Source organism: Rhinolophus ferrumequinum, chromosome 13 (assembly GCF_004115265.2).
Source record: "Rhinolophus ferrumequinum isolate MPI-CBG mRhiFer1 chromosome 13, mRhiFer1_v1.p, whole genome shotgun sequence".
Lineage (NCBI taxonomy): Eukaryota > Metazoa > Chordata > Mammalia > Chiroptera > Rhinolophidae > Rhinolophus > Rhinolophus ferrumequinum.
In genome coordinates this window covers 70,689,359-70,703,246 of record NC_046296.1, presented here as the reverse complement: position 1 = coordinate 70,703,246, position 13,888 = coordinate 70,689,359, and the positions used below count along the sequence as shown (strand labels likewise).

The window sequence follows — 13,888 nt, the reverse complement described above, 5'->3', positions numbered from 1 at the left end:
ATTCAATACTGATTAAGTATCCATTAAAGGTGATCCACAGACTATCTGGGTGAAGATGATCATGAGTAGAAGGCCACACCCCTGTCCCTTCAATAAGGACAGACCTCTGATGCGAGTGGGGGTGCCCATGGCTGGGGCAGGTGGAAACCTCTGGCTGTCCCCAGAGCCTGGCTCATGCTGGGTTCAGCCACCTCGGCCCTGCCCACAGGACGGGGGTTTGCCAGGCCAGACAGACAGTGCGAGTTGAGTCTGTGTCCGAGGGAGGGAGGGAAGGAGGGAAGGAGAGAGGAAGGGTGAGGGCAGGGCCAGGAGCCCAGGTGGGTGTCTTACCTCCTTTGGTCCAGGCGATGACGGGCTGCGGGTAGCCCTTGGCCTCGCACTGGAAATCAACCGTCTGACCTTCAATCACAGCTCTGTCCTGAGGGGTCACAGTGAGCTCAGGAAGAGCTTCCGGAAGGAAACACATTGGGAACGGACATTAAAAAGACAGCATTGCCGAGAACGCCACACAGCCTGGCACTGCCACTGTCCTCCCCCAGAGAAGGAGCTGCCCCAGGAAGGAGACGACAGACTCCAAAGGACCCTGCTGTCACTGCGGCAGCTGTGCACAGGTGGGGAGACACGTAAAGGGGGGGCAAAGTGAAGTGCAAGGAACGGGCAGCAGGCGTTTCTAGGCGTCACCCTGCAGAGAGCAGACAGTGGTTGGACACCCGCGCCAGCTACAAGTAAGAGGACAGCTGGCTTCCAGGCCACGGACGCGGGCCGGCCTAGAGACAGCGCGTCCTCAGTACCAACAATGGCTAGAAATGTCACTGAGTAACAACTGTGCATAGCGATGGGGTTCTTTTGTTACTATTGGGTGAAAAACACGTTACAGAATAGTGTCCCCAGTGTGATTCCATTTTCAGAAAAGTAACAAGCACAACAAAGACGGTGAGCCCCAAACAAGGGAGGCGCAGTGGCACGTGCAGTGGCCAAATGATGCGAGAACGACAAGTTGTTCTTGCTCGTCAACTGGCTTCCACGTTTACACACGCCAGGCGCTCCCGGTGCTACGGGTAATGGCCAGAAAATAAAGCCCCCCGTCCTCTGAAGCTTTTGATCAGAAAATAAACCAACCATCAGGTCACAGGTAAGGAGTCGGGTGGTGGAAAACGCGACGGGTAGAGAAAAGCCAGTTCTGGGCACAGGACCAGGGCCCGGGGTTGGCTGCTCAGGGAGGGGGTCCCCGCGGCTCCCGACCCTCACCCTGGACGATGATGAAGGCCGTGGCGTGGATGCTGCCGACGCTGTTAGCCGCGAAGCACGTGTACTCCCCACTGTCCTCCTGAGCCACGTTCTGAATGTAAAGGCCGCCCGAGGGAGTGATGCTAACACGTGGATCGGCCGGCACCGGCGTCTGGTCCCCTCTTGTCCAGGTGATCTGGGGCAGCGGGTGGCCGGTGGCGCTGCACTCCAGGGTGACACTCTCCCCGACCAGCACCTCTGTGTTCTGCGGCTGGATTACAAAAGTGGGTCGAGCTGTGACAACAAAACACAAGTTCGGAGTTATTTCCTCTAGTTTGGCAACAGTTTGCTGAAGTTTTTCTGTTTTCATGCTATGCGCTCTGTCTGGCGACCTCTAACTAAGAAAAACAAACACAATCCACCATGTCCTTGCCTTCTTTGTTTCTTACAGAAAAGTGCAGAAAATAAAAATGGGCCACTGCCGTGGGTCACAGGAGCCGTCAGCAAGTACGGGTGACGAGTGACAGTCGTGTCTTGTTGATGCAGGGACTGGACTCCCGAGAACTCTCACTGTTTGTCCCAAACACGTTATGTCCACCTCACTAATAGTTCTTACGGGCATAACACATGTCTTTAAAGAGTATTCATACCAAATAAAAGAACCTGTTTCACTTACAAATTAAAACTACTCTGAGATAATACCTTTCAACTGTGAAACTAGGGGGAAAAAACCCCACACATTTGTTAATGTGCTTCGTGGGTAAGTCTGGGCAGAAACCGAGCTCTCCCACTGCGCTGGCCCCAAGTGTCACCTGGAGAGGGACGCGGCCACATGTCTCAGCACTAAAAACCCACGGGCACTTTAGCCCAGAAATTACCTGCGGGGACCTTACGCCACACATTCAACAGAATGTAAAACGACACACACGTAGAAGGGTTTCTTTAATGGCTGTGGTGTTTCTTTGGACGGACACCCTCATCCATAATTCTGAAATCCAGAAAGCTCCAGAAACAAATATCTTTTCATAACTTGTTGATAAATATCGACCTGTCCCCTCATGAGGCTCTTTGGCGTCCTCATTTTGCTGTGAGTATCCAGGCTGTTTGCTAAGGGGCGTGGATACATTGATTACAGGGTGTGCACGTCCGTTCCACACTATGCACCACCTGGCCTTCTGAAAAAGTCCCCAAATTTCCGAATTTCAAAGATCTGACCCCCGGGGTTTTGGATAAAGGCGATGGACCTGTGATAACAAAAAGTCTGGGGAGAAAGCTAAACATATCCATACGGGAGAAGGTTTTTGTTACATCATCACAAATCCGACAATGCTCGAAGGGAAGGCATGAGACTGAAGGGGAAAGCCTCCCGCAGCAGCACAGATAGTTTTTCCAGAAAGAAGAAAAAACCACTGTCTGTAGCGTGGGGACATGGGGCAGAGGGAGGAACTAAGTGGGGACACGGTGAGACCTTTCTACACCGTTCTATGTTAAAGTGTAAGCCTCATCTGTCAAATACCTCAGTAACAGTAAATGACAGGAAGTAGAGACGACATTCAACACCAGCATTTCTAGAGAGCAGCAAAGCAGAGGCTGGGGGCTGTGTGCAGGGAGAACGGCAGAGTAAGAGAGGGCCTGAGGGCAGGGGCAGGGCCGTGATCTCAAATGGTCCTTAAACAGAGAAAGATCAGACAGAGGGGGGGGACCGGGAGCCGAGCGGCTGGGTCCCCCAGTGCTACACCAACTAGAGGTCAAGTCGGCCGCACCCCCGACCCAGGGAACCATGCTGAGGGCAGCAGGCAAACAAATCTCATTTTAAATTCATTAACCGGAAGCTGGTCCTCGTGTGGGTTTGCTGCCTAATTCACTCCACGTTAGGCAGAAGAAAAGTGGCCCCAGGAGAAGAGCTGAGATGCAGAAAGAAAGAAAAAGAATCAGCAGTGATTAATATGTGGGTGCAGCTAGACAGGCGTTAAGAATACAAAACGATGATGTTTTCCACGCTGAAATCACAAGCCAGCCACCGACTGAGAGGCGTGACTGCATTTTGGAGGTAAAGGTAAAGACGGGCACTGTGGCTCTTTAATTTAAGAATGCATTTAAAATGGTCTAGAATAACCACTGAAAGAAAAGAAATAAAGTGTTAACTTCCAAACTAGGAAAATAGAAAAAGAAAAATAATTACTCCAAAATAAGGCAAGAAACACAGAAAACGTTGGATTAATAGTTCAAAATAAGATGTAGAATTTATGCATGTAAACATGTCGTTGACACAATAAGCATAGATGGAATCACTTTAAGAAAATGTCCATTTGAATTTTTTTTCATGTCACTCAATGCTGTTTGTAACGAGCCTCCAATACTTATGGCTCCAGAAAGGTTCAGAGCAAAATGACGAGACAGACACTTACTCACCAGAAGGAAGCTGGCTGCATCTCTATTAAGCCAGATTAACTCTGAGGCAAAAGCACTGACAGGTAGAATTTTTCATGACCAAAAGTTTAGTTCATGGGGGGAACTACAAGCCCCTAATAACAGAGCTTCAAAATATATAAAGTATATTTAGCCCTTTAGGCTCCCGGAGCCTCACAAGTTGGTCTGTTGTCAATACTACATATTGTCACCAGTCGGGGGACAACGCTGACAAACTTTCTGGGAAGGGCCAGAGCGTCCGTTTCAGGATCGCAGACCACACAGCCTTGTTGCTGCAAAGTTCTGCCATGGCCTCAAAATGCAGCCACAGACAACTTGTAAAAGAAGGAGTGTGGTTATGCTGCAATAAAACCTAGTTTATAGACACTGAAACATGACTTTCTGGTAATTACCATGCATCCTAAAATACCATGTGTCCTAAAAACGCCTACGTTTCAGTCATATAAAAATGTAAAACCGTTCCCCATCCCCAAGTCTTAGGAAACAGGCAGGTGTGGTCCGCAGGACAGTTTGCCAGCCCCTGGTCGCGGCCGATGGCCGCATGTGGCAGTGGCCTTGTCACAGATCAGGGGCGCCCCTTCACATGTGCTTCCGCGATGTACACGGACGTGCTCACACTACACCTTCAGTGAGGTCGCCATTCCTGAGGGAGAAACGCCTTCGAGGTGGGTCGTGCTCCTGCCTGGAGGGCAGCCAACCTGCCACCCAAAATAAGTTCCTTCTCAGGCCCCACTGTTTTCCTTGTCCTGCGACCCACACTGGGGGCACTGCCGCTGTGCACTGCCCTGCGGGTTTTCCTACTCCTCATACAAGCTCCTCCTGGGACCAAGAGCTATGCCATCGAGATTCCGAGCAGCACGAGCCTTTGTGGAGACGCCCAAAGCCCTGGGGGGGCCGTGTCACTGGGCTCTGCTCTTCCTTGAGCTGCAATTCGATACTAGGAATTCTCATTTGCTAAAGAAACACTGCGTGTGTGAGTGCTCACCTGCTGGGCGCACCACACGGAGCCAAGCATCCACACAAAGGCTCACACACAGCCTCGTACACTGCCGCCCGACAGTGGGTGGGAATATAAAGTGCAGGGAAACCCAGGCCCAGAGCGGTTTGCAAAGGAAGCCCAAGACGGTGGCCAGATGTCACCAGGCAGGGGTAGGGAGCACCCATCAGAAATCGACTGCTGGCCCAGCCAGCAGGGAGTGACAGCGCAGACCCTCCCCCCGTGCCGTTTCCAGCAGCAGTGGCAGTCAGGGACCACTGCTTGGGACTCTCCAAGGGCCAGCTGCTCTTCTGACCACAGCCCTGCAATTAAACACGTTGGCAAGAGCAGGCCTGCCACCGGTGGGACCCACGCCAACTGCAGGCCACAGCGGAGCCTGGCTTGACTTGGACGGTCTTTTAAAAATCAGGTGCCAACACTTTAGATGTGAGGATTTTGCATAAAATTCCAGATTTTGGCTTTGTTTTCAATAACCACAGCTCTTGGCACAATGGAGACCCACTGACAAACAGGACACCCGGCAGCTGCCCCTTAGGATGGGCGTGAGGGGCGGGCCTGGTGTGGTCTCGCAGGGGACCACGGTCCCTCTGGCGGCCGCCTCACCACGTATCCTAAAAACCACCTGCCTCGACCGTCCACTCTGAGTGTCTGTCCTGCATTAGGGGCTGACCGTGGGCCAGTGACGGGCGGGGGTGGACTGTGACCCCGCTGCCAAGTCCCGCGGATGGCGTCTGACCAGCAGGGCACAGAAAGAAGCGGCCTGAGGAAGAAGGACCCTCACGCGCATACTCGCCACGTACCTGGAGACCCAAAGTACCTGAGGGTCACTTCCTGCGTCTTCGCCTCCCCAGCCACGTTTTTCGCCATGCACTGGTAGGTGCCCTGGTCTGTCTCCTGTGTGTTCTGAATCATTAGGGTCCCATCGTCCAGCAAGTTCAGGCGGGAATCCGTCTTCATGCTCAGCTCGTTGCTGCAAAGACAGAACGCCGTGCATGCCAGCCCTTACAGCACAGGAAAGCCTGGGCCGGGCAGCAGGGGCAGCGTCCAGGGCCCCCAAGTGCCAGGAGTGGAAGGGCGGGACCCCGTGTTCCCTGGGACTGAAGTCATGGGTGTCCCTGGGACAGCGGCCTATGCAGTTGCATCTCTCATTTAATTCAAATATTTGCTTGTTATTTACATGTGCAATCTATAAACATTTAATTTTTAAAGTGGTCCTCATTCCAAAGGGAAAAAATAAACACAATAGAAAAAAAATATTTTCCTTTGTTTCTGGCCAGTTCATTCAAGACAACAAGATAGAAACACTTATGTTACTGAAAGCAAAAGATTACATAAGCTGACAGCACACTCCCATCCTTGTTTGTGAGCATTTCTGTACGGGTTCCGCTGAGACCCAGGAGCTCCCAGACGGAGGGCTCTGAGCTGCGTGAACGCCGCTGTCCTGCCACCCCCTTCCTTGCTCGGCCAGTCCCCCAAAAGTGAAATCCGTCCTCGTTCACGGAGTGCTCTGAATGGAAGCAAGCCACCTCAGGCCCCGCAAATGAGACTCTTACTGAGGTGGCCCAGCTCCTGCCCATAAACACTTGAGCCAGCAGGTGAGGTAGGTTCTCAGGTGACGCAGACCCACAGGGGGGGCTGGCCCGTGGGGGGGGGGGGCTGGCCCACAGGGGAGGCAGACCCACGGGGGAGGCAGACCCACGGGGGGAGGCTGGCCCATGGTGGGGGGCTGGCCCACAGGGGAGGCAGACCCACGGCGGGGGGAGGGGGCTGGCAGGAACTGGCAGGTGGAGGCCCAGCCCTGTGCAGACATCAGGCCTGGCTCTGCTCTCCATGACCAGCTCGAGGGTGTTAACTTTTCGTATCAACTTGTTCCTTTATGAGTGTGGACGTGCAGGGCTTAAGCCAAACATGCTTCTGTGCCTTTTAAATGTGTACTTCAAAATATTTCAGAACTCTTGCAGTGCTCACTCTAGATTTTCAATGGCATCGACTTCAGAGCCAGGATATGTGACTTTTCCCCACACTGCAGTGGCCCAAGTCCGATGACAGCTCAGTGGTGAGGACAAGTCTGGGCCATAACAGACCCCACGTCTTTACAGCCAGGAACTCGTCTTCCCGGTCTGCCCCCGGGGGGCTCCCAGACGCCCAGCTAGGTGCCTGCATCTGCCATTCCTGCCAACACTGCTGGACTCAGGAGCCCAGGCAGACTGCCTCGGTCAGCCCGCGTATGGAGGACGAGGCCCAGTTGGTGTCTGGGCTCCCATCTCCACAGCGTCCTCCTTGCTGGGTCATGACTCAACACGGCCCTGCAGCTCCACGCGGAGACGCTGAGCACCACGGTGACAGCCTGGGCTCTGCTCCTAAGCGATGGTGGCAAAGTGCTCGCACTCCTACACACACTGAGGATTAAGCCCAAAATGGACGCTTGAAACGCCCCCTTTACCAAAGACCCTATGGGCTGACCAGGGCCCTGGAGCATGTAACCCCATCCCACGCCTCTGCTCCCCACACCAAATGCTGGTGGACAAAGGGGAGACCTCCTTTCAGGAACAAGTGAGACGCACACAGGAGCTCAGCGCCTACGTGGGCACTTACGGGAGGCTCCCAGGGGACCCCACCCAGCAGCAGGGCCCCGCACCTAGTAAGGACAGGTCCCAACGCTCGAGGGGCCAAGCCCCAGGCATCACACCCCAGGGCTTCCAGCCGGAGAAAGCAGGTGGGCAGAGAACCAGTTTTCCCTCCCGTTCCTAACCCGGGCAGGAGTGACATGCAGCCCTTTAGAGCAAACGCTGACCAGGGGAGAGTGGGAGCGAGCTGCTTCCCTGGGCGACCCGGCTGACGGCCCCGGGGCCCTGGGACACGGACACATGTACCGGCCTCACTGCTGTTGCAGAGCAGAGAAGGCGCACAAGTGTTTTCCCCTGGACGCCTCTTCCCCACGGAAGAGGAGCAGGGTCAAGGTGGGGTCTGGAGGCTGCAATGTGCACTATTCAGCAGGCAGGGCACAGGTCATCGTCCACCACCCCACTTACTTGTTTCGTAGCCAGATGATCTCGGGTTTGGGGTTGCCCTCAGCTCTGCAGGTGAAGAAGACGGTGTTCCCCGAGGTGACATCTGCGTCCTGAGGCTCGGACGTGATCCGGGGTCTTTCTGCACCGACAAGGAAACGGAGAACTTGCTGGTCTTAAACCGTCAAGGGAGCAAGGGCCCAAGTGACACCCCTTATGTCATGATCAAGTCACAGGTATTCAAGCTGTATTCAACCACAAATTTCCCCACAAAGTGGCAGACAGTTTCATCCATGGGAGACCACGTGACAGGCCAACCCCGCACAGCGTCTTATACTCAGAGACTTGGGGCGGCCTCACACTAAGGTGTCTCAGACGAGCACCCAGGAAAGGCCTCAGTGGTGTATGCAGCTGTCAAGGTAGTGAGACCCCCGCGCAGACCGCACTCCATAAGTAACGGTTTTCAGTGAATAAAAGAGTAGAAAATAATACTTTTTAGCCAAAGCAACCAGGCAGCAGTAAAGGAACATAAATGATGACACAAGTGTGCTTATGTTATCAGTAGGGTCATTTAGGAAACGCACTGGTTTTTAATCTTCATTGTTTGTCTTTAATATGTAAAAAATAACAATGATGCTTTGGAGGAAGAACTGAAAAACGAGTTTCAGCATCACAGAAAGGGCTAAAACAGAAAAGGCGTAGCTCCGTGGGCATCTGTAAGGAAGATTCACCCTGCAATGTGCTTCGGGTTCGTTCCTGTTCTGCAGTGTGGTGAGGTATTCCAGGCACACGGCGCCGAGCCCACATGCATCAGAGGGATGAACCTGAGTCCCGCACCCCGTGTGGCCACCGCGCAGCTCAGCTCCCAGCCCGCCAGGCGCCTTCCCACCTGACTCCTAGCACCCCCGGGGCAGCAACAGGGCGCAGTGGCAGTGCACTTTGTTTGGTAGTTTTTGCAGGGAACCTCAAAGGAAAGCCCAAGCTCATTTACATAAAGTTCCGCACAGATACTACAGAGCGGGGCTTTCACCGGAGGGTCCTCGTCAGGTCCCCCTGGGACTTGCTTTTGGGAACCAGCCAGTGAAGACAGGGCTGTGCACGGCCACACCCCCTGCCACGCCAGCACGGTCCACTCACCACAGTCTAGCTCTTCTGGGGTGATGGTGGCCACCGACCGTCCCTGGATGCGTCTAGGGTATTCGCAGGTGGCAGCTGCCTGCGCGTTGCCCGACCTCGCATAGGCTTTCAGCAAGTCCGCCAGCCACAGGATTTCACAGTCACAGTGCAGTGCATTGGAGTCCAGTCGCCTGTGAGAAGCAGCCGGTGAGACACGACACAGCAGGCACTAACCATTCCAGACAGCCCAAACTGGACAAACAGAGGCCATGTGGCACAGGACGGGTCCCACCCAGACTGGCCCGCCTGGGAACCAAGCCCAGACCCACAGGTGAGCAGCCTGGAGAACAAGGAGCAGGATGAGGGGTGGTGTGAGGCGTGATGCGTGAGTGTCACCACAGGGTTCATGTGCAAAACAGAGACATCTCGCGAGAGACGCAGGACGGGGCCCCTTATAAATGACTACTATGTGGTGGGCACTGTGTCATTTCAGGGGTCCTTAACTGTCCCTCGGGATGACAGTGGAGCTGCATCACGTGGCTGGCGTTTGTTTCTAGAGCACTGATCTCATGGTCTGAAGTTATCCCAAAAGTTGCTGAGAAAGTGCGTGTGCAGCCAGACACCGCCATCCCCACAAATGTGACAGGCAGGGGACCCTCCACCTGGGCAGGACGGCTGTTTATGCAGCACAGCGGTGAGAAGCAGCTGCCCCCAGGGACCAGGGCACAGAACTGGGACAGTGGCAGCTGCTGGCCAACGGGCCTGAGTTGGCTCATTGGGAAACCCCACCGAAGCGGGCGCTGCCAGAATTCATGGAGGAGGAGCTCACGGCCCCAGAGTTAAGGCGCGGGAAGGGAGGGCTTGAACTCATCGTCCTCTAAGTCCACAGTGCAGGCCCAGGGCCACCCTGGGGAGACCGTGGCCTGTGACATCACACCTGCTACCAGTGTTCTCCAGGACGGGCGCAGAACCGGCCCCCTGCCCGGTCATTTCTCTGATGACCTCCCACAGTGGAATTTACTGGGCTCAGTGCAGACAGGATGTCATGACACGTGCCTGAACTCAGGTGTGCGGCCGTGGGTGGGGAGAGCACGGACCTGCTGGGTGCAGCCCTCCGACCCGACAGCCCCTCTCAACAACAAGACCTCTGTGAGGGGCCACAGGGTGGAGCGGGCGGACCAGACGGGTGTGACTCGCTGTGTGACACTGTCCGGCCCTCCCTGGGCTGGGGCCATGGGACAGAAGACCGCCAGGGAAGTTACTTCCGTGCAACATGGAAATAAAAACTGACTTGAGGAAGTTAGCCTTGATTTTTAAAATGTCTTATTTGACTTAAAGAATTAACCACGGCCGTGTGCCCGGGGACCTCGGGTCAGTGTTGTCTACTGATGGCTGTGACCCACCCTCCTCACGCAGGGTCTCTCCTGATTTGTGGTGTGCACGTCACGTCCCCCAGGAAGGCGGCAGGCAAGTAGAAATCAGGCTTTGATGGGAAGATAGCACAAAAGGTGTCATACTTACAGTCTTTTCATAGATTCCAAGTGATTGAATGTCCCCGGGACCAAATGTGTAATTCGGTTGTTGTGTAGAAATCTGTGGAAAGAGATCGTTCACACAACAAACCACTTTTGAGAACACTTCTCAGACATGTAGAAAAGAGCACAAGCAGTTGAATACGTTGGCTTTTAAAGAAAACTGTGATTGCATTCACTTACTTCCAGTGAGTTCAGAGCAATGCTATTCAGTCCAGAAAAGAACTAGATTTTTTTCTGTTTTATTGCCACTCCCAAACAAAGAGAAAACTATAAGTCTTGTTTGTGAATTGTTGGACAGGAGCTCAGTTTTATACGAAGACCATTTTCGGGTGTTTTAACCAATAGAAACCTCAACTCTGTCACAGCTGACAGCCGTCAGCAGGTGAAGGTCAGGAATAAAACTTGACTTACAGCCTTTCCAGCTTCGGCAAATGTTGAAATGAGTCAGGGTCCAAAGTTTCTATCTGATTAAAGTGCAGGTACCTATAGAAAGTTAAAAAAGAAAGAAAGAAACAATTCAAATTATTTTAATTACTTTTTACAGATCTAGATTTTCTGCTCAAAATGATTTTTCTGAAGTCATTACAAATTCATATGTCAATAGGTAATTCTCTAGATGGTCTACACTGTGGGGGAAAAACAAAGCCATCCAACAGGAGAATGAGCACCACTGAAAACTGGGCCCAGGCTTTATGACCGAGTGTCAATGACAACTACGGGTCAGACACTCCGGCCGAGTCCCCGCACGCCCCGGGGGGAAGCCATGACTGCTCAGCCCCACTGGTTCACTTCCAAAATATCTGGACCTTTCTAGAAAAACATCAACGTCATCCCGAACATAGGACATATGCAGGCATGTGAGTACCTTCCTTTAAATCTCTGAACTTACGTGGGCTGTAGCAGGAACATCAACTGTAACGTGACACTGAATGTACTGTCAGCCACAGAAACCACCTCAGGACCCGGAAATGGCACCGAGGTGAGAGGCTGTGCTCCCCAGAGTCCTCAAATTACGCGGCTGCCAGAGTTCATGCTCTTTGCTTTTACGACGGTCCCCGTCCATCCGCTGACTTAGATATTCACATACAATTCCTTCTGATGGCCCTGAATACTGCTTTTCTCACTTTGAAAATTGGTGATTTTTTCCTTCAGTAAAACACTGAGTCACCTTCTAACTGGGTGCTCCTGCTGGGACCCCCCACCCCATCCACACAGCAAGAGGCGAGTCCCCACCCACGCACCTGCGCACCCACCCCGCCACACACACACGTTTTAAATGTCTGGTTCTTCAAGAGGTGCTGGGGATCAATAGGAGTGACGGAGTCCAGGCCCCAGCAGTGACAGGTCTCCATCATGAGGACAAACAGAAGAAAGCTTTCTTAAAACTCACCCTCCATCCTTAGAGACTTTCACTAACTTCTCCAAATCACTGTAACTTCAAAGTCACCAAACTCAACTGCCCGCACCCAATCCCATGCATGTCCGGGCCTCCCCGGGACAGTTCTAGAACCCCCACAGGCAGGGTGACTCCCAGTCTGTGAGAAGGCGGCCAGCTGGGGGCCTGCAGAACTCCGGCCTCCCCTGGTCACAGACAGGTCACCGTGACACCTCCTGCCACCCCTCCTGCAGCCTCTATCACCGGACTGTGCCTGAAGGGGACAGGATCAAACAAAAATCTGCAGTAGCCACCGTAGGGCAGCTCCGGGGATATGGCTGGTCCGGGGCTCAGACACACGGAACAGACACACTCAGCCGGGCAGGCAGGGGAAGCCCACCGAGGGCAGGAAAGGGGCACCTGTCAGTCCCACAGCGACTGCCCACGACAGGCTGGCCGGACTAAGGGCTGACCGGAAGAGACACAGGGTCCTGCCTTGAATGCACTGAGAGCCATCACTGCCAGGGGCACACAGGCTCCTTTGCGGCTGCAGCTCCGGCGGCCTGGGGGCCAGCCACCCCTCCCCGACAGTGGAGGCAAAGACAGACCACGGAGAGGAAGCGAGTCCGGTTCTAACCCATGTTTCCTGACCCTGTGCAGGCGTGTGCACTGCCTGTGACCCCAGCCTCCCCAGGAGGCCCAGCACTCAGTGTCCCTCCCACCCCCAGGCTCCAGGGGCTCATCCCTTCCAGCCTCCCCTCTGGTCTGGGGGGGCCCCACAGGATGGGATGGGGATGGGGTCTGGGGAACCCACAGCGCTCTGCACACAGCAGGACGGCATCCACCCGCGGGATGCTCACAGCGTCCCCACACAGGGCCCTCTGAGGGTGGGGACCGTGCTGTGTGTTCACCCCCGGGACACTCAGCGATGACAGCTGAACGGGAGAAGCCCAGAAGCAGAGACCCCTGACTGCCCGGTGCTGGGTTTCAAACGCAGCCTGCCTTGCGTGCTCCCACGGTCTTCAGGCTTAGTCAGAAAACCGCACCTCAGAGACCTGCCCCAGACTCTTTCTGTCTTGAAAGTGACTCAGCTGGCCCCTCATGAGGCTGGAGCACCTCCTACCTCTGCCTGTCGGCACATGTGAACCACGGCCACACTTCATCATCCCTGCCACGATGACCTCACTGTCTCCATCCCACCAAAAGCTGGGGTCCTCTGTAAATTGTCCCTCCATCTGGATGTTTTCCAGAGATTCCCATGTGTTTGTGCGATGATCTGAACTTGTCCCGTCTCCTTCTCTCTGAGGCGGAGACTGCCCAACCTGTCAGAATTCTCCCCAGTCTGGTCTGTGCTGTGCAAACCTGCTCAGGACAGCAGCTGTCACTCAAATAGACAGACAGGTGCTTGCTGACAAGCTCGAGCAGGGTGCTTTCAGGGAGCACCTTCTCCCCAGCTCTGCCTGCAGCCTGCCCAGCCAGCCGACAAAGCATGGGCACACGCGTGTGGCTGTGGCACAGGGCGTCACGCTCAGCTCAGCTCAGCAAACAGCTGTTTGGGGCCACGGGAACAAAGCGCTAGCAGAGCCTGAAGCTCGGGAACGGCTCTGGCTCAGTGACAGTGGGTGACCCGCCAAGCAGACAAACCAGAAAAAAACTCCTTTTCTTGGGAATTATACTTAAAAATGAACATGCTGACGTTGCAGCAAAGCAGGACTTCATATGTGGCCAAAGAAGCGACATCCTACAGACACTAAGTAGAAACGCATGGAAGATGGTTTATTTTCTCCAGAACGATGGCGTCACATGTGAAGACAGTCACCAGGCTGTGCAGACACACAGCAGGCGACAGGACACCACCAGCTTCCTCACCCCATGTGCCCCAGCTCTTCTCCCCAAACGACCTTTATGTGCTCAGACTGGTTTGCAAGTGTGTCTGTCCTTTAAACCGGGGCACCATGGGAACAGGGCCAGTCTACTGCCATTTGTGTCACGAATGTAGGGCCCAGGGCCTGGGGTACGGCTGCAAGCGGGAAATGCCCACCAGGGGACAGACAATTATAGTGACAAGCTAGTCAATCACGGCCCACTCGTTTGCATGCACACGTTCCCTACGTCCCGCTAAGTCCAGGCATGCAACATGCAAACAGCAATCTCGGTTCACTCCCCTGCGAGGGGACAGGGTAGGTGACACCTACGGAAG

The 13,888-nt window shown here is 54.2% G+C and overlaps 1 protein-coding gene across 2 annotated transcripts in view; it reads right to left on the bottom strand.

The window, feature by feature from the left end:
* PXDN (peroxidasin) overlaps nt 1-13,888 on the bottom strand; it is a 65,875-nt gene that overhangs the window by 21,503 nt on the left and 30,484 nt on the right. For both annotated transcript variants that reach the window (XM_033124753.1, XM_033124754.1), the window contains 7 exons: nt 10,725-10,796; nt 10,300-10,371; nt 8,800-8,969; nt 7,687-7,804; nt 5,455-5,624; nt 1,249-1,521; nt 331-447 (listed from right to left, as the gene is read on the bottom strand). In XM_033124753.1, coding sequence (XP_032980644.1) covers nt 331-447; nt 1,249-1,521; nt 5,455-5,624; nt 7,687-7,804; nt 8,800-8,969; nt 10,300-10,371; nt 10,725-10,796 — 992 coding nt within the window. The remainder of the gene's footprint in view (nt 1-330; nt 448-1,248; nt 1,522-5,454; nt 5,625-7,686; nt 7,805-8,799; nt 8,970-10,299; nt 10,372-10,724; nt 10,797-13,888) is intronic.